The sequence below is a fragment of the Ahaetulla prasina genome, chromosome 3 (genome assembly GCF_028640845.1).
Source record: "Ahaetulla prasina isolate Xishuangbanna chromosome 3, ASM2864084v1, whole genome shotgun sequence".
Classification (NCBI taxonomy): Eukaryota; Metazoa; Chordata; class Lepidosauria; order Squamata; family Colubridae; genus Ahaetulla; species Ahaetulla prasina.
Genome location: NC_080541.1, coordinates 86,762,629 through 86,786,455, shown reverse-complemented (window position 1 = coordinate 86,786,455; position 23,827 = coordinate 86,762,629). Strand labels below are relative to the sequence as shown.

General features: G+C 39.2%; 1 protein-coding gene across 1 annotated transcript in view; it reads left to right on the top strand.

Moving 5' to 3' along the window:
• CDH20 (cadherin 20) overlaps window positions 1-23,827 on the top strand; it is a 54,762-nt gene that overhangs the window by 9,449 nt on the left and 21,486 nt on the right. Inside the window, exons 2-6 of the mRNA XM_058175968.1 lie at window positions 8,423-8,717; window positions 9,750-9,869; window positions 13,219-13,386; window positions 16,759-16,946; window positions 20,483-20,736. Of these exons, the coding sequence (XP_058031951.1) occupies window positions 8,423-8,717; window positions 9,750-9,869; window positions 13,219-13,386; window positions 16,759-16,946; window positions 20,483-20,736 (1,025 nt within the window). The remainder of the gene's footprint in view (window positions 1-8,422; window positions 8,718-9,749; window positions 9,870-13,218; window positions 13,387-16,758; window positions 16,947-20,482; window positions 20,737-23,827) is intronic.

Genomic DNA, 23,827 nt, shown 5'->3' with positions numbered 1-23,827 from the left:
CCACCAGGAGCATTTCCCTCCAGCCTTCACCCAAAGCCCCACACCAGGAGGCCGAAGCAGACCCCAAGTCCGAATTTCTGTCCCCCTCTGACCCACACAAAATGACCCCGAAGGGGGAGACTCTCTGTAGCAACCACAAATGTTCATTGTATGTATCCAGCCCAGGGGCCGTAGTTTGAGGACCCCTGATTTAGTACAATATAAAAAATGCAAATATTTTTTCGGCGGACCACCAAAATGTTCTCGCGGACCACCAGTCGTCCATGGACCACCAGTTGGTGACCGCTGGTTTAGACTACCCTCTGATGGAATCAAAACAAAGTAGAGCAGATGTCGGCAACCCATGACTCTAGAGCTGCATGTGCTCTTTTGCCCCTCTGCTTTGGCTCCATATCAGGTGATCCTGCCACTGGCAGGCCTCGCCCCTCACCCTCCCCTCTCAGTCACTCCTCGCCTGCCCTGAGAATTCCAGAGTGGGAGTGAAGCATCCCTGTACTCGCTGGGTCCTGCGGGCACTTCTTCTAGTGGCTTGCTCTCACCTCCCAGATGTCAATTGCTGTGATGCCCCCCTCTCCCTCCTCCCAGCTGATGGTCAGTGCACTGCTAGTCTGCCATCCTCAGCGGGCTCTGAAGCGGCGGCAGCGCCAGAGCGACTGACGTGCACAGATTCAAGATGTGTGCATTTCTCCCAGCCTTCTCCTGTGGCGGGGGAGGCAACAGGCCTGTGGCTGCCAAGCGCGTGGGTCGTGGCTTGGATGTAAGGGGGGGGAGTCCACAGTTGCCAGCGCATTCCTTGGTTGCCCTGCACCTGATCTGCTTCGGAGATGCTGCGGCTCCTGTCACTCCATTCATGCATTGGCTCATCCTGGAGACCGAGTACTGGATGAGTGTAACAATCTGTTTCTATCTGTGCCTGGCTCAGCGGACCTTGCCAGGCACCCAAGAATTGTTTATGTGCTTGATTTGTCCCAGATAAGTGGCTTTGCACCTGCATGGCAAGTTACATTATGCTGTCTGTTCTTGTGCAAACACACACATTCAATAAGGAAGAGCTGTCTTTTATAGCCAAACATGTATTCTTGCAGCAACCTGCTCTTGCACATGGATGCAGGGGGCTGCTTTACAAACATGCACTCACTTGTTGGTTTTCTCTCTCTTTGGATGTCAGATTCCCACCACCTAGCACCAATTCAGGGGTTCCTTCCCTCCCCCAGGGGAGAGAGAGAGAGGGAAGGAGGGAGGGAGAGAGAGAGAGAGAGAGAAGACACACAGAGAGAAAGATAGAGAAGAGACACACATATCGTGAGAAAGAGAGACAGAGAGACAGAGACCTGTTTTCCACAAAAAAGAAAACACAGGGAGCCACAAAACCTATGTAGGTTTGGCTGGGGGTGGTGGTCATGTGACTGGGTGGGAGTGATGTTGAGTTGGCCATGCACACCCAGGTTTTGTGGCTCCTGGTGTTTTCTTTTCCGTGAAAAACAGATCCAAATGGCTCTTTGAGTGTTTAAGGTTGCAGACCCCTGAGCTAGAGTATCCCTCTTGGCCCTCTTTGACCTCAGCAGCCCTAAGATTCTTCTGAGCCTCTCCAGCATGGGATAGACAAAGCTAAATAATTAATCTGTTGTTACTGATTATTATGATCTCTACACATGCTTACTCCTTGTATGTCTTAAGCAAATTAGCAAGTCTTTACATCAGAGTTCCTTCTATAGTAATAGTAGATCTATTATCCTGTGAACAGCTCCAAGCATTAGATTCTGCCCATTTTTCTACTGGAGGGTCTTTTGATGTTGAACAGCTCCATACTTGTCATATCCTTTGCTGCTGAATGTTTCTACATGCTACTTAAAAGGGGATATTTATATTCTTTCTTTCCCTGTTTTTTTTTTAAATAAAGTTTGATTTTATCCATCTGTTGTGACATAAGTCGAGTGTCTCAACACTAAAGGCCCAGGAGATAGCCAAACAGTATTTCCTTTTAGCTTTTTCACCTGCTTTTGCTTACAGACCAAGCAAATGGGGGCGTCTTGCTCACAGGCAGTGGTTATTTAGAATAGAATAGAGTAGAGTAGAGTAGAGTAGAATGGAATGGAATGGAATAGAATAGAATAGAATAGAATAGAATAGAATAGAATAGAATAGAATAGAATAGAATAGAATAGAATAGAATAAACAGAGTTGGAATAGAATAGAATAGAATAACAGAGTTGGAATAAAAGACTTGGAAGTCTTCTAGTCCAACCCCCTGCTTAGGCAGGAAACCCTACACCACTTCAAATGGTTATCCAAGGTCTTCTTTAAAAGTTTCAGTGTTGGAGCATTCACAACTTCTGGAGGCAAGTTGTTCCACTGATTAATTGTTCTGTCAGGACATTTCTTAGTTCTAAGTTGCTTCTCTCCTTGATGAGTTTCCACCTATTGCTTCTTGTCCTGCCCTCAGGTGCTTTGGAGAATAGCTTGACTCCTTCTTCTTTGTGGTAGCCCCTGAGATATTGGAACACTGCTATCAGGTCACCCCAGTCCTTCTTTTCATTAAACTAGACATACCCAATTCCTGCAACTGTTCTTCATATGTTTTAGCCTTCAGCCTCCTAATCATCTTTGTTGCTCTTCTCCCCATTCTTTCTAGAGTCTTCATTTATAGATTTAGCAATCTATAAAAATTCTGGGCAGTGAACAACAATTTAATATATGATATCAACACAAATAATATAGCAACACCAACTACTGCTATGTTTGATGGTTCACCAAATAACGCTGATAGCTAAAAGCGCACTCTTGAGAAGGTATATTAATTGGTCCATCCCCCATTTATTTTACAAAGAGCAAGGACCTTCAACAGGACCTCCTCTAGAAGTCTGTGCCAGATGAGTAGATTCTATTCTTGGAACACCGGGAAGAGATGTTGAACTGATGAGTATTAACATGAAAGAATTGGTCTCATTGTGAAGCTTGTAGTTCTAAGGGGAAAAAACTGTGTTCCCATTTAGACTTCTCTTGCGCTGCAGCTTTAGCTGTTTCTTCATTCACCTCATTCCACAGAAATATTTTTACAGTAATCAAAATATCTTTGTTTGTTTTTAAAGGAGTTTGGTTTTAAAAGTATTTTATGGCGTTCAGAGATATATTTTTTTCTGGACAGAGTTTTGCAGAGGTATTAAGTAGTACAGACAAGATGCATGTTTTAAATTTTGATTGGGCGCCATTGCTATAAGATGGGTGACTGTATAAATACTTTAAATGCATAAACTATTTGCTAAACAACCCAACTGCTCTAAAATAATCCACTCTAATGAGAGGCAGGAAGGATGGAGAGGTTGGGAGGCTTTCTTTAATTTGTTTTGCAGCATTATAGTGTTTCAGCGCATAATTTGTAACAAAAATTAAACCGACGTGTTACAGTGTGCACTGTTTTAACATCAGTGCCCTAAGGTTTTCAGCTGCCTATTCATGAGCTACTTAGGAGCTGCATTTCTATTTCTATTTATTTATTTTATACTTACCAAATGGTTTTGTAAAAAAACAAAAATAACCCTAGAATTATATACAAGTGAAAGCAAGAAATTGTAAAATCCAACTAAGGGTATAGGATGAGGTTATTGTAGCCAGGATTAATATGCAAATGGGTCTTCCTTTGTAGACCTTGAGATTCAGTCGCATTGCTAGACATCTTCTAAATTCAATAAAAAGAGCAGTGTTTACTCCTTGTTTTTCAACTTTTTTTTTCTATCAATGCATGTGAACTCTGAAAAGGCAAACACAATGTCTATTCAGTCTTCCGTTGCTAATTGTGGCTCCACAAACTTTTTAATCAAGCCACAAATTATGTACGTTTAATATTTATTCAACGATTTTTCCAAGGAAACGGTGAGCATGTTATTAATTGAATTGTTCTTGTTTTCGTAAAAGATAGATTTTGCTGATCTATGTTTTCGCCTCCCAGATTATCAAAGTGTACTCAGAACTAATTAATTACTGTGCAATGTGTTAATTCATTAACTTCCCTTAACATGTTATCATCTGTAGCAGTGTGCGAGTGCATAAAGATGTCCCAAACAATTGTATTTACCTTATCTTGTTGTTGTTTTTAATAATGTCCACATTATAACTTTATCATTTCTTCTTAGCTTAACTACGGTATATTCTGTGAAATAAATTCACTGCCACATTGTTATTTTTGTACTTTAGATTTAATCTTGAATAACTAAGAACTACTGATTAGGAGTGGGATATTACAATGCAAAGAAGCAATAGCTTTGGGATCAAATATGTCGACCACATAGCAGCTTTGGTTTTTTTAATTACTTATTTCATGTGTATATTTTTATGATTCACTAGGTAATTGCAATTTGGAGTGATGGGGAAAGGAAAAGGACAATAATGTGGAAAATTTTAGTGCTTTTTCCTAGCTCCAGTGCTTTGTTTTTTCTTCACCATCAAGGGCATTGTAGATCAAGAACTGTATACTTCTCCAAATCCAAGCTATGGGGTGTTCCCATATCACCCTTTACCTGCCCTTTCCTTGAGACAGACCTCAAAGTTTCTTCTATGGTATTTAGATGCCTCCAGAGATGTGATAAGTCATCATTAGATAATAGTCTTTCTGAGTCATGTCATATTGCTGAAACATTTCCCTTAAGAAACTTCCCTAACTTCCCATTATGCTATTCCCTTAGTGTCAAGCAAAGACAATTTAAGCTTTTTTACTTTCCTATATTTTAAACCTGCATAACGGGGGTGAAATGCTCCCAGTTCGGACCGGATCGCCTGATCAGTAGCAATGGCAGTGGGTGGTTTGAAGAACCAGTAGCAAAAATCCCTGCCTGCCCACCCATGCCCAGCTGAGCCACGTGATCATCAGAGGTTTTTTTGTTTTTTTTTCTTTTAAAAGCATTTTTTCTTCGGCCAAAAAAATGCTTTTAAAAGTAAAAAAAAAGCCTCTGATGATCGCGCGGCTCAGCATTTTTTTAATAACGTCTTTGGCCGAAGAGGTTGTAAAAAAAATGCTTTTAAAAGGCTCCTCTGATAATCCCAGCTGAGTTGCCTGATCGTCAGAGGCTTTTTTTCTTTTAAAGACAAAAAAATGCTTTTAAAAGTAAAAAAAAAAGTTGGCCACACCTACCCAGTAACATTACACCATCATCATCAAGCCACACCCACAGAACAGTACAGTACCCACAGTAACAAATTTTACATTTCACCATTGCTGCATAGTTTTGCTTTAATTAAGACAGGTGTGTGTGAGGGGGATGGGGATATGTGCATTTACTTATGCATGTTTTTTTAACTCTATTTATTGTTGTATCCTTTTCTGAGAGCGGCATAGTGGCCTAGAGGTGGAGTTCTCACCTCACAATCAGGAGGCTGTGAGTTTGATCCTAGATAGTGGCAGATATTTCTCACTCTGGGCACAAAGAGAAAATATCTGCTGTGAGCTCCACATAGGTGTCAGAAAGGGCATCCAGCCAGTAAATGCTCAGCTCCAATCAGTCACCCAAATGCCATCCTGATGCAAGGGATTATAGGGCCATTAAAAGGGAGAAAAATGTATATTTTACTATTCTTTTAAAGTAATTTTTGTGCTGTGTTCCTATACTTCCTGTAAATATTTATATGTACAGTATGTTATAAAATGGATCCCGCTTATGTCAGTTTTTCCAAATTAATCAATATCATAATCAGCCCATTCTTTATTTGCCAAGAAAATGATGTGCGAATAACTTGAATTTATTCTTATATATTAAAACACAATTTAAATAAATCAGGTAAAATTAATACAGAGATCATAGAGATAGAGATAAAGAGATGGAGATATAATAGGAATGGATATACATTCATAAATTTTACTATGCCCCATAGTGAATGGACTTCAGGTCCTGGAAAAAATAGAATAGAATAGAATAGAATTTTTTATTGGCCAAGTGTGATTGGACACACAAGGAATTTGTCTTGGTGCATATGCTCTCAGTGTACATAAAAGAAAAGATACGTTCATCAAGGTACAACATTTACAACACAATTGATGGTCAATATATCAATATAAATCATAAGGATTGCCAGCAACAAGTTATAGTCATACAGTCATAAGTGGAAAGAGATTGGTGATGGGAACTATGAGACGATTAATAGTAGTGCAGATTCAGTAAATAGTCTGACAGTGTTGAGGGAATTATTTGTTTAGCAGAGTGATGGCCCCCAGGAAAAAACTGTTCTTGAGTCTAGTTGTATATAATGCATAATAATAATATAATAATATAATGCAAAGAAGCAACTGCTTTGGATAGAATTTAGCCAGGATCACTCTTTTAGAAGCAAATATTATTTGTGTGTGTGTGTGTGTGCACGCGCGCATGCGTGTATGTATGTATGTATATGTATATGTTTTATAACCTTTGACTTCCAGGGGGAATTGGAAGTCTTGGCTCCTTCTCTATGGGATTTCTATTAGTGTTCAGTTCAGTTGCTCATGAACAGCAGCTGGTTTGGGTGTTTTAGATTTTTGACTTTTTAAATTATTTGTACTTTTGTCAGTCTATGAAAATGATTCTTTAATTTATTCTTAGTTCTATACTCAAACACTGAGAATAATCATAAATCTGAATACTTAATCATTGCTATGAATGTCTCTTCTTTCTCCCTCCTCTACTAATGATAGTTAAGTCATCCATTCAAGACAGTAGTAGGCATATTCCACTTCTTTTACAATATTTTTCCTAAATACCGTACATTCCTGTCCTCTGTAGGAATTAGTAACAGCCATTCATTTAATGTGTTCCCTGTTCTGAGTGTCCCTCATCGCATCTTGTTCCGTAGAATTGTGCCAGCTTTTATTTATAGCTCACCCCTTCAGTTACATTTCATAGTTATGCTACGGCAAAGTTGCCCAGCCTGACAGCTTCAGTGTGCTTTTGGAGAGCGATGGCGATCATTCATAGCAACTATATTTGCAGAGGATGATGGAAGGTTGCCAGATGGCATAAGGCTTTGGCTACCATTAAGGGACATGACATTTTCAGCATCATAAGAAGGCACTCTCTAGTCCAAAAAACTTGCAATCTAAAGCTTATACAAAAACTTCACAGGGTGGAGAAGATACGGCACGAAAGGAATGCAAAATCTGTAATGTATATTTTTATATTGTTTATTTGGTGGGGATGATCACAAATTATTATTATTTATCTCACAGCTAATAAGACTTGGTATTTTTTCCTGTTTCAGTTGCTCATGAACAGCAGCTGATTTGGGTGTTTTAGATTTTTGAATTTTTAAATTATTTGTACTTTTGTCAGTCAGTTCCATATCAGGACAAGTCTATGAAAATGATTCTTTAATTTATTCTCAGTTCTATACTCAAACACTGAGAATAATCATAAATCTGAATACTTAATCATTGCTATGAATGTCTCTTCTTTCTCCCTCCTCTACTAATTCTAACCTATTAACCCAGAGAACCTGAATATATATCTCTTTTCTGAGTATAACTTTTATAACTGGAGAATTGAGTTCTCCAGTTATAAAATATTATTTACAATATGTCAGTTTGCATCATTAAGAATCAGTGGAATGTGGAATAGGAAACAGTTCGTCAACTAAAGCAAATGCCATAAAGCTGTTTCTGTTGCTGCTGATGATAATAGTAATACTGTATTCTGCACAAGTCAAAAAGAGGGCTGTGAAAATATTTACAGACCCCTCGCATCCTGGACATAAACTGTTTCAACTCCTACCCTCAAAATGACGCTATAGAGCACTGCACACCAGAACAACTAGACACAAGAACAGTTTTTTTCCTGAACATCATCACTTTGCTAAACAAATAATTCCCTCAACACTTTCAAACTAGTTACTAAGTGTGCATTACTATTAATCTTCTCATCACTCCTATCACCCATCTCCTTCCACTTATGACTGTATGACTGTAACCTTGTTGCTGGTATCCTTAAGATTTATATTGACTATCATTAAGTGTTGTACCTTATGATTCTTGATGAATGTATCTTTTCTTTTATGCACACCAAGAGCATATACACCAAGACAAATTCCTTGTGTGTCCAATCACACTTGGTCAATAAAGTATTCTATTCTATTCTATTCTATTCTATTCTAATAATGATAACAATAATTGCAAAAGGCAGCTTTACTTGGAACAGCAAAGATACGTTTAACACCATAAATCAGCAATACCTGCCTACCACAGGAAGGATTTTTGGAAGGATTTTATTGATAAATAAAAATGCCAAATCTAATCTAAACATCTGGCTAACTGTGCGACCAACCATAATAATAATAATGGCTGCCAAAATTACAATAATTAAACTTGGTCCTTTTGTATCATATGATCACAAACAGCCTGCAGCAAATTCATTAACAGACTCCTCATGAGTACCATGTACCAATTCTATTTCATTACTTTTTGTAGCTCCATTCTGATATGGACAGAGGAGATGGATCAATCAAATATATTCTCTCGGGAGAAGGAGCAGGAATTGTTTTTACTATTGATGACACCACAGGAGATATCCATGCCATTCAGAGACTAGATCGAGAAGAAAGGTCTCAGTATACTTTAAGGGCCCAAGCTTTGGACAGACGAACTGGCAGACCAATGGAACCAGAATCTGAATTTATCATCAAAATCCAAGATATCAATGATAATGAACCCAAATTCCTAGATGGGCCATATGTTGCTTCAGTTCCTGAAATGTCACCAGTGGGTAAGGAAAACTTAAAGAACGTAATATGTGTTAAAACCTGACATAAATACAGTTGATAAATATTGGCTCTTTGACAAAAACAGTTGGGTTTGTTTGTTTGTCTTATATACCAACTTTCATTTAAGAGCTTGAGACATTACCTCTAATATTTCCTGCTCTTATTTCAAACCACTCTTTGAGGTAGTTTGGATCCAGTAAGCTTTTGCAAGTCTCTCCACATCTAGTCCAACACCTTAGACGCACAACAACCATGCAAAAGAAAGAATAAAAAATTGATATACAATCTAGACTGCAATTTTAGGCAAGTCAGAGCACAAACCAGGAAGAAGAATGATAGTTATAAAGGCTGGCTTTGTGGAACAAATCTAGGTTTTGTGAATGATCTGCTGAAATTTTTGTGCCAGGGTGACCGGCTACGTCAAGAAAAAGTTTGTACAGTATTATATAACATTAAGTTCAAATCATCTCTAGAAATAAGAGTTCTGTATTCTCGTTAGGAAAATTATATTGCAAGATGAATATAGTCAGTGGTATATTCATTTTCGTTGCACTTTGCATTAGTTGAGATATATTTTTCATCAGCTGACAATACAGGAACCCTAATAAAGCTACAAGTAACTGTGTTTTGTGACACTGTTTTGCCTGTAGGATTAGAAAGAGTACAGATATACAGATAGTCGTGCAGAAATACAGGTGTTTGTAAAAATATTTCTGAAGGTTCCCTCCAGTTTTTCTTTTTTAAATTATAAAATAATGGGTATACTTTAAATATACATTTTAAAGCAAAAGAAATAAAGATCCACATTTAACAGAGCATTCATACCTTATATAGTGTTTCACTACAGATCACTTTTTGATGTGTAATAAATGTATGCCTGTCACTCCCGTTACTGCTAATGACTCATGAGTGCAACATTCTTAAGGATCAGAAAGAGCATCTTCGTATAAGAAAGGTTGCAATTCATTGGTCCTTGTTAGATCTCCGTGTCTTCTCTCCCCAAATCTAACAAGGCTCTGCACTGTTTTTGTCAGGCACCTCTGTTATCCAAGTGACAGCAACAGATGCTGATGATCCTACTTATGGGAACAGTGCCAGAGTAGTCTACAGTGTTCTCCAAGGACAGCCATATTTCTCTGTGGACTCCAGAACAGGTAATTTCATCCAAAATCATCCCCCAATGTTACATCCATCCTTAGCTGTCATGGCGTGTTCAGCTGGGGCTTCATCATCAAAAGCCAAATGGTCAGTAACCATGTGCCCCATCGTACTTCACTAAAGCACCAAGCTCTAAAGTATTGAGCACACAGATACAAAATAATATGAGTAGTTAGGGAGCAAGGGCAGATGGGTACAGAATTATTAACTTGACTAAATGCTGTATCAAACTCTAATAGAATTGCTGTAAAGTATGTGAGGAAATCAAGGTTAAAAGAAACACACACAAAATATGATTGGCATAAAAATAGAGTTTTCCCACTACAAGTTGTAGCTTATTATGTCTTTCAAGGTGGGTGGAGAGAGGCAGGTGCCAAGCAGAGATCCGATCATACAGATCAGAGGTGAAGAACTGGGGCCCTTTTATGACTTGTGGACTTCAACTCCCAGAATTCCTGAGCCAGCATGGCAGTGGTGGGTTGCTACCAGTTCTCCCCGGTTCAGGAGAGCTGGTAATGGAAATGTTGATGTGAGAGCGAACCAGTTCGCTCCGACCATCAGCTGGGCCCTCACGCCCACACCTGTGCTATACCTATCTTTATTCCTTCATTTTTAGCCCAGCTGAAGGGCACGGCAGAGCCTCAGCTGTTCAGCAATTCAATGCTGATCGTGCACAAAGTGTGTGCACGAAGCAAACCAGTGGTAACACCGGCTAGAACCCACCACTGCAGCATGGCTCAGGAATTCTGGGAGTTGAACTCCACAAGTCATAAAAAGACCATCGTTTCCCACCCCTGATATAGATGGAACAGCAGTGTAATACTGTTACCAGTAGACTAATATCTAAAAGCAAAATTTTAAAAAAAGAAATTGTATCTTGCTCCTCTCCAGGCTGTATTACTATAATGCACTCTAAATGAAGCTGCCCATCAATAGCTTTCAGAAGCTGCAGCTGGTTCAGAATGCAGTAGCACAAGGCATTAATTTCATGATGAGTCCACATAATGTCTCTGTTCTACAAGCTGCAATAGGTTCCAGATGTCATTCAATTAGTTGTCACCTACATGATATTAGGTCAGGCCACTCTTGGGCAGTGATGGCTAACCTTTTCCGGACCGAGTGCCCAAGGTATGCATGCGCCCAAACCCCCAAAATGCAATGCGTGAGTGGCCCCATGCATGCGCCCTGCCCCCACGCATGCATCCCCCACATGCACACGTGCCTCGCCTCCGTGCATTCACGCATGGGCCCCCTGCACATGCCCCTGCCCCCGCATTGGCTGGCGGGAGGCGCGAGTGCATGCGCGGCAGACTTGAAATGGGGCGACGGCTCGCGTGCCATCAAAGAGGGCACTGCATGCCACCTCTGGCACGTGTGCCATAGGTTTGCCATCATGGCTCTTGGGAAAATGATTTCTGATCAACTCACCAAAATTGCAGGATTGGCATAGTTCAAGTCCCTTCCATCAAGAAATACCATCTTGTGGCACATAAGGGTTGTACCTTTTTCTGTTGCAGCACCTGCCCTATAGAACAGCATTGTCTTCTCATCCCTCAAGAGATCAGTCTGATCTTGATCTTTCTGGCCCTTTGTAGGGCATCAAAGACCTGAATGCTTCCTTGTGCCTTGGGCTGAAAGATTAAAACAGTCTATAAGTATATTTGTTGTTTGGTCTGTATGAATTAATATTCTTAGGCCTGGGCCTATGTTATATTAGTTATTGTTGTTTCTGTTACTATTTTTTTGTTGTTGTTGGAGTTAATCCTCTGTTTGCCATCTAAACTCACTGATGTAAAAGGGGCAGCCACTTGTACATACATTCTTAAATAAAATAGAAATAAAAGCACTGGTGAAGTTGTAAACCTACATTTAAATCCTGTTCAACCGTGAAACAGCCAGGAGACCTTAAGGATTTCTGACTCCTGTTCTATACCCAAGAGCAACATGATTCAGTAAAAGAATCATTTGCTCTTGGCAGGATTTCTCAGAGCAACCTTGTACATGTTTCCTTTCAGTAAACTTCTCAGAAAAGAAAACTGGTTTCCACAAACCCAGATGTTAATTAGAGATGGAAAAACTTTCAATGAACATTACCATCTTCTTGTATTCTCTAGAGCAGATTTGCCCATTCTATTGTGCTGGTCCAAATTCTGTTTCACTTGAGATACTTGTTAATTGCAATTGGCTTAATTGTTCACCAGGGGTAAGCATCCCTTAAAGCAGCGTGGGAGCCTCATACTGAAGTTTTGAAGCATTGTCTATGTAACAGCCTGAACATCCAGTCAAAATTTCTTAAATGAATCCAGCAACAATGTACTGACTTTCTAATGGCATCAACTATGCACGCGGTTCAGATCAGAAATACAATGTTTATTTAAAAAGAAATGGCATTACAATTAATTAAATAAGCATTTGACTTAAATCATTATGTTAAAATGCAAATGTGTGTTGCATCTCTGAGAAGATAAGGAAAAAAAAGTATGAAATGTTTCAAATAGTAATTGCCACTTAATGCCAACTGAAAAGCTTGCTTGTAATGTTTCTTTCACATTTCCTGTTGAAAATTAACTTCTACTTCAAAAATAAACAGGACTTCCTGCTCTAATTGGAGAAATTCACTGTCGTCTGAGCTAACCCTTCAGAGCAATTGCTTTGAGTAATCAGAAATGGTATCAACAAAATCAGTCCCCAGTTGATAAAAAGATCGTTCTTTCCTGGAAATCTTGTAAGTAATTATTTGAAAAGGCAATGCAGGTAGTCCTCAAATTATAACAGTTTGGTTAGTGACCATTCAAAGTTACAACAGCACTGGAAAAAGTGATTTAGGGTTGTTTTTCACGGTTATGACGAATGCAGCATCCCCATGGAGTCATGATCAAAATTCAGACCCTTGTCAACTGGTTCATATTTATGACCATTGCTGTGTCCCAAGGTTAGATCAGGGGTCTGCAAACTTGGCTCTTTTAAGACTTGTGGACTTCAGTTCCCAGAGTTGAAGTCCACAAGTCTTAAAAGAGCCAAGTTTGTAGACCCCTGGGTTAGGTGATCACCTTTTGTGACCTTTACACAAGCAAAGTCAATGGGAAGGCCAGATTCCCTTAACAACTGGGTTACTGACTTATCAACTGCAGTGATCCATGCAACAACGGTGGCAAGAAAGGTCGTATAATGGGGCAAAACTCACTTAGCAAATGTCTCACTTAATAACAGAAATTTGGAATTTGATTGTGGTCATAAGTCAAGAACTGCCTGTATTTTCAAATCAAGGCTAACTCCAGTTAATTTGACATATGATTATTAAGTTGGGTTTTTTTTTTCCTGTGTTATTCTCTGTGGTTTCCATAGGATTAATTAGGACAGCACTAATGAATATGGACAGAGAAGCAAAAGAATATTATGAAGTTATTATCCAAGCCAAAGACATGGGTGGACAGCTGGGAGGATTAGCCGGAACAACCACAGTCAATATTTCTCTCTCTGATGTTAATGATAATCCACCCAGATTTCCACAGAGTAAGTACTGTTCATGGTTTGTATTTTGTTGTCCTCCAGCTTCTCAATGGATCTCTCAATTTGAAGGCATGCTTCAGTTGATACATTATTATTTTCTTGCTACCCAGAAAGCATTGGCTATAATCTGAAAATCTTTGAGGCGTTGTATAAAGCAGAAATAGTGATTTTTATTTATTTTGCATAATAAAGTCTGGTTTGTATTTGTTTTGGATTTATCAGTAGGTGAGGCACGTCAAAAGTAACAGCAAGATAAATCCCTGAACTGAAAGCTTACAATTTATAAGTATAAGACAAAGAAGCAAAAGGTGGGAAAGAAAGAAATATACAAAGATATCCTGAAAATGAAAATATGTCCTGAAACATATTTAGTCTTGTAAAATAATCTGAAAAGCATTCATCATCTGAGGTGCTGAAAAAGAGTTTAGCCACAGCTTGAAACAACATGGAAGCCTCTTGCTCTTTAAAATATTTACCTCCCAAATGTCTTGGCAAAATATCTTGATCCGGCATTATGTGAAATTGTGCATATTTTTCTAGGAAAAGGAGGTGGCATGAAACAGAAGGAATATGGGGAAAATTAAAGGAATTGTACACACCCTGGGTGATGCAAAAGAAAAATGATGATAGATATGACAACAAGAAGTTAGGAAGAGAAGAAAAGGAAGACAATGAAGGAAATTAGTTTGGGAACAAAGCAACTTGCCATAGCAATAGCACTTAGACTTACTATATATACCACTTTGTAGTGCTTTATAGCTGCCTCTAAACTGTTTACAGAGTCAGCATATTGCCCCCAACAATCTGGCTCCTCATTTTACCCATCTCGGAAGGATGGAAGGCTGAGTCAACCAGTGGTGGGTTTCAAAATTTTTTACTACCAGTTCTGTGGGTATGCCTTGATGGGCATGGCATGGCATGGCTTGGTGGGCGTGCCTTGGTGGGCATGGCAGGGGAAGGATACCGTAAAATCTCCATTTCCTCCCCACTCCAGGAGAAGGTTACTACAAAATCCCCATTTCCTCCCGATCAGCTGGGACTTGGGAAGCAGAGAATAGATGGGGGTGGGGCCAGAATTTTTACTACCGGTTCTCCAAACTACTCAAAATTTCCATTACCAGTTCTCCAGAACTGGTCAGAACCTGCTGAAATCCACCTCTGAAGTCAACTCTGAGTCAGTGAGAATCGAACTGCTGAACTGCTGGCAGTCAGCAGAAGTAGCCTGCAATACTGCATTCTAACCACTGTGCCACCACGACATCTTATGTCAAACCAGGGGATAAAGAAACCCTGGCACTAAAGGCACCATGAGAAGATTGTGACCCTGAAAATGGAGAAATTAGGAGCAGAACACTCCGTAGTGTAATTTCAATTGTATTATAAAATAAGAGACATGGTGGCACAGTGGTTAGAATGCAGTATTGCAGGCTACTTTTGGTCACCTTGCCAGGAGTTCAATTCCCTCAATCCTGACTGGCTCAAGGTTTGACTCAGCCTTCCATCCTTCCGAAGTTGATAAAATAAGGGCCTAGATTGTTGGGAGCAATATGCTGACTCTGAAAACCATTTAGAGAAGGCTGTAAAGCACTGTGAAGTGGTATATAAGTCTAAGTGCTACTGCTATTATTGAAGAAAGTATCAGGGTTTTAAGAGGATAGTACTGTAAATGACTGAGAATTAATAAAGTTTGAAAAACAAACAAAAGTGCTGAAAACATTCTAAAGAAATTGTTCTTATGATTGCTGTTGTTGTTGTTGTTATTTATTTATTTTTATTTATTTATTTAATCACATTTTTATACCGCCCTATCTCCCGAGGGACTCAGGGCGGTTTACAGCCTATTAAAAACACAAAAACACAAATATAAATACAGAATAAAACACTAATTAAAAAACTTATTAAATAAGGCCAAATTTAAAATTATAATTAAAATACAAAAACCCCATTAAAAACTAAATTAAAATTAACATCCTAGCCCAGTCCTGCGCAAATAAATAGATGTGTCTTAAGCTCGCGGCGAAAGGTTCGAAGGTCGGGAAGTTGACGGAGTCCCGGGGGAAGTTTGTTCCAGAGGGTGGGAGCCCCCACAGAGAAGGCCCTTCCCCTGGGTGTCGCCAGTCGGCACTGCCTGGCGGACGGCACCCCAAGGAGTCCCTCTCTGTGAGAGCGCACGGGTCAGTGGGAGGCAGTCGGTGGCAGCAGACGGTCCCATAAGTAACCCGGCCCTAAGCCATGCAGCGCTGCTTACTTCTTTGGTGTCTATTTACTCTGTGGCCTGGATCCGCTGAGATAGGTCAGCTTCTCTTGTTTTAGTATCACCTGTGCCAGAAGGAAAACCAACTCCACCAGCAAAGCAGTCACTTCCATGGTGACAAGTCTGCCCAAGCTGTCCCATGACAGTCTCAGAGCTATGCCTGATGCTGGGCCTAGTGAATCTTACACAGGTGCATCTGTAAGACAGGCTATGAAAACATTTCTGTTTGGGCAGCTTTAACTTTGGGCCTAGGCTCTAAATGGGTCAGGCACCTTGGTTGCTGTAACAGGTATCCTTTGATGTTTTCCACCAGCCCAGGCTAGGCTAATCCTGCCATTGTGCCAAAGAAGGGAGGAGAGCATCCAAGTCCAGAACAGCTACAGGGTTCCCAGGACCTAGTCTTACCCAATGTTCAGGGTTTTCTAAGAAAAGGGGGGAGGTCTATAGGCAAAAATGACAGGGCTGTAGGCTAAAAAAAAAAATTCTGAAAGAAAATTGCAACCAATTACCTCCATACTGTTGTCAAAAAAAAAAGCCATACAGATATTTCTCTCTTGTAATCAAGACAGTCAAGCTCTATTTGCAGGAGACAGACCTGTGTGTGTGAATCAGGGGTGAAATCCAGCAGATTCTGACAGGTTCTGGAGAACCAGTAGCGGAAATTTTGAGCAGTTCGGAGAACCAGCAAATACCACCTCTGGCTGAGCCCAGAGGGGGTGGGAATGGAGATTTTGCAATATCCTTCCCCCAGGAGAGGGGTGTGAATCAAGATTTTGCAGTATCCTTCTCCTGCCATGCCCACCAAGCCATGCCTACCAAGCCACACCATGCCCACCAAGCAACGCCCACAGAACTGGTAGTAAAAAAATTTGGATTTCACCACTGGTATGAATGATTACACAATTGCAAACACATGCAAAAAAACCCACCTCATTTATTTACCACCGTTTCGCCTTGCTATTGTAGCCCCACGGCTTATGATAATAAATGTATCTCATTTTTATTACATCATTTATTTAAATTCTCCCATTGAAATCTTTAGGAGTTTTAACTTCGCTTGGATCATTTCCCAATTGATTTGTGGTTGGCAATCATTTTCTTTTTCTTGTTTATTTCTCCAGAACATTATCAGATGAGTGTACTGGAATCTGCTCCAGTCAGTTCCACCGTGGGTCGTGTTCTTGCTAAAGACTTGGACGAAGGTATTAATGCTGAGATGAAATACAGCTTTGTGGATGGGGATGGACTGGACGTCTTTGATATTACCACTGATCTTAATTACCAAGCTGGCATCATCACTGTGAGAAAGGTAATCCATTTTGCTTCTCAAAAGTGTGCAAACACTTTTGAACGCAGCACTCTCCGAATATATGTGACAAATCTCTTCTGGCCAGCTATTTGATTTACTGACATACTGAAACACAAACAGACCATTGCAAGAAATAACTCTTGTTCCATCTTTCAGATTAAGTGCTGATCAAGTGAGGCATTCTGCATGCAGGCTATTAATTTGCCAAGGGACAAACAAATTGCTTTTTTTTTTTGCAGTAAGTTTAAGGAAGGATCTGTTCATTTCCATTTTATTTATTCCACGGTCTAAGTGAAGGGCTAGATTGAAAGGTAGTGGCCTATTCATGGTCACTAGTAAGCATTCCAGGAAGTGGTGGGTTTCAAAAATGTTTAATACTGGTTCGTGGGTGTTGCTTGGTGGGCATGGCATGGCTTGGTGAGTGTGGCAGGGGAAGTATACTGTAAAATCTCCATTCCCATCCCACTCCAGGGGAAGTATACTGTAAAAGCTCCATTCCCTCCCCAATCCAGGGTAAGGTTACTGCAAAATCCCCATTTGCTCCTGATCAGCTGGGACTTGGGAGGCAGAGAATAGATGGGGATGGGGCCAATCAGAATTTTTATTACGCGTTCTCTGAACGACTCAAAATTTCCGCTACCGGTTCTCCAAAACTGGTCAGAACCTGCTGAAACCCACCTCTGATTCCAGGCCAAACTTTGCAAACTAGGCCTGCAATCTTGTCCAGAAAGGACATGATTACCATCAGAAGAAATGATTAGCATAATTAGGTCTTCCCTTCAGATAAGACTGTGACCAGGGTTTGCAAAGTTTTGGCAGACTTAACAGCTATCAGTGGGACATTGATGAAAGAAATGATCCAGACTGGGAGGAACTGGTATTCTTTTAACTTCTCAAATTCTTGGTTATATTCACTGTATCAAGCAATTTGCATATATATGCATACGACTTACATACAGTAGTTGTCACAGAAATGTGAATGCATACTTACAATTTTCTATTAAACTTGGATCTGACATTGCTTAGTGCATGAATGTGAAAATATGGTTAGAGAACAAAAATAAACTTCTTCCAAATAAAAGGCTGTTTCTAAACTGGCAACTTCTGGAACTAGCAGGCATTTTGTTTTGATCAAGGTCTGTACCAATTAAAAGGATTCCACTTTGCTAATATTCAGCAAAGTATCCATTATGTAAAAGTAAAGAGCACATAACCACTGCATTTTTGGAAATTAAGTTACCAGCTGGAGGCCTCATAACTTTGTATAAGATCTTCACAACCTCCATTTCCACATCCACTTTTACGAAGATTCTTTGGTCATTCTTAGAACTTGCTTTGCTGTTTTGACGAGGATTCGTTTTAATTATCCTTTTACTGTTACACATAAAAAGCACAACATTACGTATCAGTGCAATACAATTATTGGTGTCATTTTCTTCTGAGGTAGAATATGTCCAACAAAAAAGCATGAAAGCTCAGCGTGGAACAGAAATTGATCTGCAAAAGGAAGAGCCTAGCATGTGCTTTTCATTTTATTCCATTTCTCTGTAATAAAGACCTCTCTCTCTTTAAGAGTTTCAGCAATAATAATAGCAGGCTTATAAACTAACCAAACATAATATATTTGAAACTCATTAGTTTCACTGAAATGCTTAAGCGTGTGCATAACTCCATTAACATCAATGGGATTAATAGTATATAAGCACAGATGATTATAGCCATTAAAATGTAAAAATGTGCAGCCTATACACTATACACTTCTGGTATATTCTTAATGTGATTGCTTCTACTAATCCTTTTTTAAAATAAAATCTTTATTAAATTTCAAAGTCAAACATTAAAATACAAACTAACATAAATGGGAAAAGGAATATCAAAACGAATTAAAAGTGACAAAAAATAAGCCACTGCAAACATATTTGCAACAAAGATAACCTCCAACTTTCTTTAAGTCTGGAGATAATAACAGTTCAATAACCTCTCTCTAAATTTAATCTAATAATATCAATATCTTAGAGTACTAGTAACCAACTTTCTAAAACAGCAACAGTCAGAAAATATTCTTCTCTTAATTTTACTATATTAAAATTTAATTTAAATTTAATTGTAAAATTAAAAAATGAATATACTATTATTGCCAAATAAATTATTGGACAATAAATTGTCAAATGTGTGAATAACTATATATTTTAAAAAGCTACAATATTTCTCTAACCCGATCGAATCGAATCGAATCTTGAAGTCCTATAGTCAAAAGCTGATTTTTCTTCTTGACTTGTAAGAAATCTAAGTCTCCAAGTCATTAAAAAAAACTTAGTCAAATCATTGTCTCTAAGCAAAACAGTCATTTCGCCATCTTGGCTATCTCTATTAATTTCAAAATCTATTTTTCCATTGTGGTTGTATCTTTCCATCTTTGGCATGCAGCAACCTTGCTGCCATTGTCATATATAAAAACAAAGTCCCAAGATTTCTTTCCAGCTGCTTATTTGCCATCCCTAAAAGAAAATCTTCCAGTTTCAATTCTACATCTATTTTCAAAATTTGCTGAATCCACATAAATATTTGATTCCAAACTTCATTAGCTTTCTTACAGGTCCACCAAAGATGATAAAACATTATTTTCTAAACTCTAGTCCTGGTAGAATAGTTATTTTATTGTGTTTAACCCAAGGGTGAAATTTGTAAAAATTCCCTTCCGGTTCTGTGGGCGTGGCTTTGTGGGCGTGGCAGGGAAGGATATTGCAAAATCTCCATACTCACCCCATTCTGGGGGCAGCCAGAGGTGGTATTTGCCAGTTCTCTGAACTACTCAAATTTTCCGCTACCTGTTCTCCAGAACCTGTTAGAACCTGCTGGATTTCACCCCTGGTTTAACCAGTGTGGTTCGTTAGAACTGTACCTGGCTTGCTTTTGAGCAGGAATTTACCAAAACCCATGCCATTATTTTTTCATTAACAGAATGGGAAGAACTATAGATCCCAAAACATTTAAATGACAGAGTGAAACAGATCTCTCCAACACCATGTATGGATAAGCTTAGACAGTTCCACAGTATAGATAGAATAGAATAGAATAGAATAGAATAGAATAGAATAGAATAGAATAGAATAGAATAGAATAGAACAGAACAGAACAGAACAGAACAGAATAGAATTTTATTGGCCAAGTGTGATTGGACACACAAGGAATTTGTCTTGGTGCATATGCTCTCAGTGTACATAAAAGAAAAGATACGTTCATCAAGGTACAACATTTACAACACAATTGATGGTCAATATATCAATATAAATCATAAGGATTGCCAGCAACAAGTTATAGTCATACAGTCATAAGTGGAAAGAGATTGGTGATGGGAACTATGAGACGATTAAAAGATTGATTAAAAGATTAATTAAAAGATTAAAAGATTGAAGTAGAAATTCAATTGGAATGCTTTTTTTTTTTAAATGATATTGATAACTAGGAGGAAAAGCTTCATTTCAGTTGCAGAGATTGCTTTATGATTTGTCTTCTATTTCTTCCTCTTTTTTCAGCCACTGAGCTTTGAGACCAAGAAAAGTTACACTTTAAAAGTAGAAGGTGCAAATCCACACCTTGAAATGCGTTTCTTGAATCTAGGTCCATTCCGTGACACGACAACTGTGCATATCAGTGTGGAAGATGTTGATGAGCCACCAGTTTTTGAGCCTAGTTTTTATTTTGTGGAAGTGCCTGAAGATGTGGACATCGGGACCACCATACAAATGATAAACGCCAAGGACCCTGATGTGATCAACAATTCAATCAGGTTTTAATTATTTTTCTCCTTAATCTTTCTAATTGTCCATTATATGAAATCCTCAGTTTCTCAGTTTGCTTGACTAATAGGCGTTCACAATGACAAATGGAATACGATATCGCAATTCTTCTATTGCTCGGGGCCAGTTTATTCAGCAAAATCATCATCATATTATTCATTCAATTCCTAATCAACATTTATTCAGACCTGTGTCTTTCCAATACATGAAAGCTAATCTACTACCATTGTAGTATAGATAGCATGGAACTTGTAGGCCACTATGGAATATCAACGAGATTTTATGTGATGAAAACATAGTTTATGCAATCAGTATTCTAGCTCAGTGATGGTTAACCTTTTTGCCATTGCATGCCAAAAGCAGGGGGGACGGTCACGTGCGTGCCCAAACCCATAATTCTATGTGCCCCACCCTGCACATATGTGCGCTCCCCCTGCCTGTGTGTGCTTCCCCCCCCACACTTTTGGCACGCGATAGCACGGTGGGCCTGGTAGGCCCATTTTTGGCTCACCCCAGGCTCCAGAACCTTTCTAGGAGACTGAGGAGGGCAAAAACGGCCTTCCCCACCTCCTTGGAGGCCCTCTGGAGGCCGGAAACGGCCCGTTTGCCAACTTCTGGTGGGACCGGAAGTCAGCAAACAGGCCATCCACGGGGATGGGGAAGGTCGTATTTGTCCTCCCCAAACTCCTAGAAAGGCTCTGGAGCCTGGGGAGAGCAAAAAACAGGCCTTCCACACCACCACCCCGGCCCTCCAGCGGCAGGAAACAGTCTGTTTCCCTACTTCCAGTGGGCCCAGAAGGCCCAAAAAGGAGCTGAGCTCGCGTGCCCACCAATATCGCTCCACGTGCCACCTGTGGCACGCGTGCCATAGGTTGCCATCACAGTTCTAGCTGATAGCATAGTTTGTGCAATCCATCTCTTGTCATGTCTTTGATGGGCAAACATAGTATGTGGCCTTGTCTGGCTATCACCAGGCTATCCCAAAGGATACACTCCTAAAAAAAATGTACAAATCCCTAGAAAAGGAAAGAGTGAGAAATTAGAAAAAAGTATATTACCAGTATTTCAATGTTAACAAATGGCTTTTTTGAAAATAGGTAACCAATTTTTTCTGGAAAAAGGCAACATTTTTACAAATCAAACAACAAAGCAATATTTTCTTCTTTGGCAGATACATTGTGTCATTTTACAACAATCTTTTGTAGCTGATTATGTTAAAGTGTTATATGGTGTTTATTAATAAACTAGGGATTATATATAAATCTAATAGAAAAAACTTCTATATACAATTTGATTCATGGTCACTTCCATGCAATCAGGTATCCTTCGATAACAGGATCTTTGTTGTGTAGATATCAACAGTAAGGTTGAACATGCAGTTGTCTATATGTCAACAGGTGAAGATACATCCAGGGTGATCATAAATTTTATAAGGCCTGTTTGTATGTGTGTGTTAAGGTAATAAATTCCAGATCTAGAATATATTACTATAAAAAACCCAAAATATTCAGATGTTTCACTCCTTTTTCTTCTGGTATCCTTTAATTAAAATATCAACTTTTAGAACGAAAAAGAGGGGAATGTTATGATTGTAGGAATTGTAGGAATTGCTTTTGCAAGAGAAGATTAAAAACTGATCTTGAAGGATAGAGTAGATTTACATGAAAAAAGATGATTTGTTAACCCAGTCCCAAACCATTTATGACAGTTAAAAACAATGAACTACATATTAAAGACAAACTGGCAACGAAAGTAGAAAATAGGTGTTATGTGATCCCAGTAGATGGGATTCTACATTTTACAGTATGTGTGTTTGTACAATTAAGTCTCAATTAATGTGGTTAATGAATCCCACAAAATAGTCACATTATTTGAATCCTGACTAATCAAAGCGATATTTCTGTGGAAAATGAGGAAATTGGTTCCAGCTCAGTGGAAATAGACAATTAAAATTTTTAAACATACATTTTGATATATTTATTAATCCTATATACCAGTAAAAAAAGAATAAATCTGTATCCAAAGAGTACCAGCTGATTCCTACATTCTGCTACAGTTCTTCAAAATTAGCCTCCTCTTTTTTCATTTTGCACAAACAATGATTTGCATCTCAAACCCAAATTGCAACTGCTCATGTGCTAGCCACAACTCTGCCTGTGCTAGCCTGACACTAACTGAATTTTGGCTCTTATTAAATATGAGCCGTTATCAACTTATAAATCACGTTGAAATGAATTTTGCACTATTTGAACTCACACTACTCACAACCTAGCTTTCTCTAAAAATTATTCAAAAGGATAGGTACATACTCTATAGATTTATCACAAGATAGACTTTGGCCTAAATACTGAAGCACTCTATAATCAAATCTGTGAGATTAATTATTATTATTATTATTTATTATATTTGTATACCGCCCATCTCCCGAAGGACTCAGGGCAGTTCACAGCCAATAAAACAACAGAAAAACATATAATACATATAAAACAGCAAAAAAGAATAGAAAATTAAATTCAATTGATGCCCTAAAACTTTTAAATACAAATTTAAAACCCCATTTAAAACCCCTGATTTAAAAACCCCAATTTAAAACTACGTTCAAGCTAGTCCTGCTCTTTGAAACAGCAACGTCTTCAGCTCATGGCGGAAGGATCTGAGATCGGGGAGTTGACGAAGCCCCAGAGGGAGCTTGTTCCAGAGGGTAGGGGCCCCCACAGAGAAGGCCCTCCCCCTGAAGGTCGTCAGCCGACATTGTTTAGCTGACGGTATCCGGAGGAGGCCCTCTCTGTGAGAGCGCACTGGTCGGTGAGAGGCTAATGGTGGCAGTAGGCAGTCCCGTAAATATCCCGGCCCTAAGCCATGGAGCGTTTTAAAGGTGATAACAAGTAGCTTGAAGTGAACCCGGAAGACTACCGGGAGCCAGTGCAGATTACGTTTCCTTATGATTTATTGGAAAGTACTGAGCCAGAGATGGAGTGTAGGAGAAAGATTCTGTTAACATAACTTTACAATGAGGTTAGAACTATGCTTCATGTCTGGAATACCTTGCAAGGCTCAAAGTACATCTCTGCCCCTTTGCCT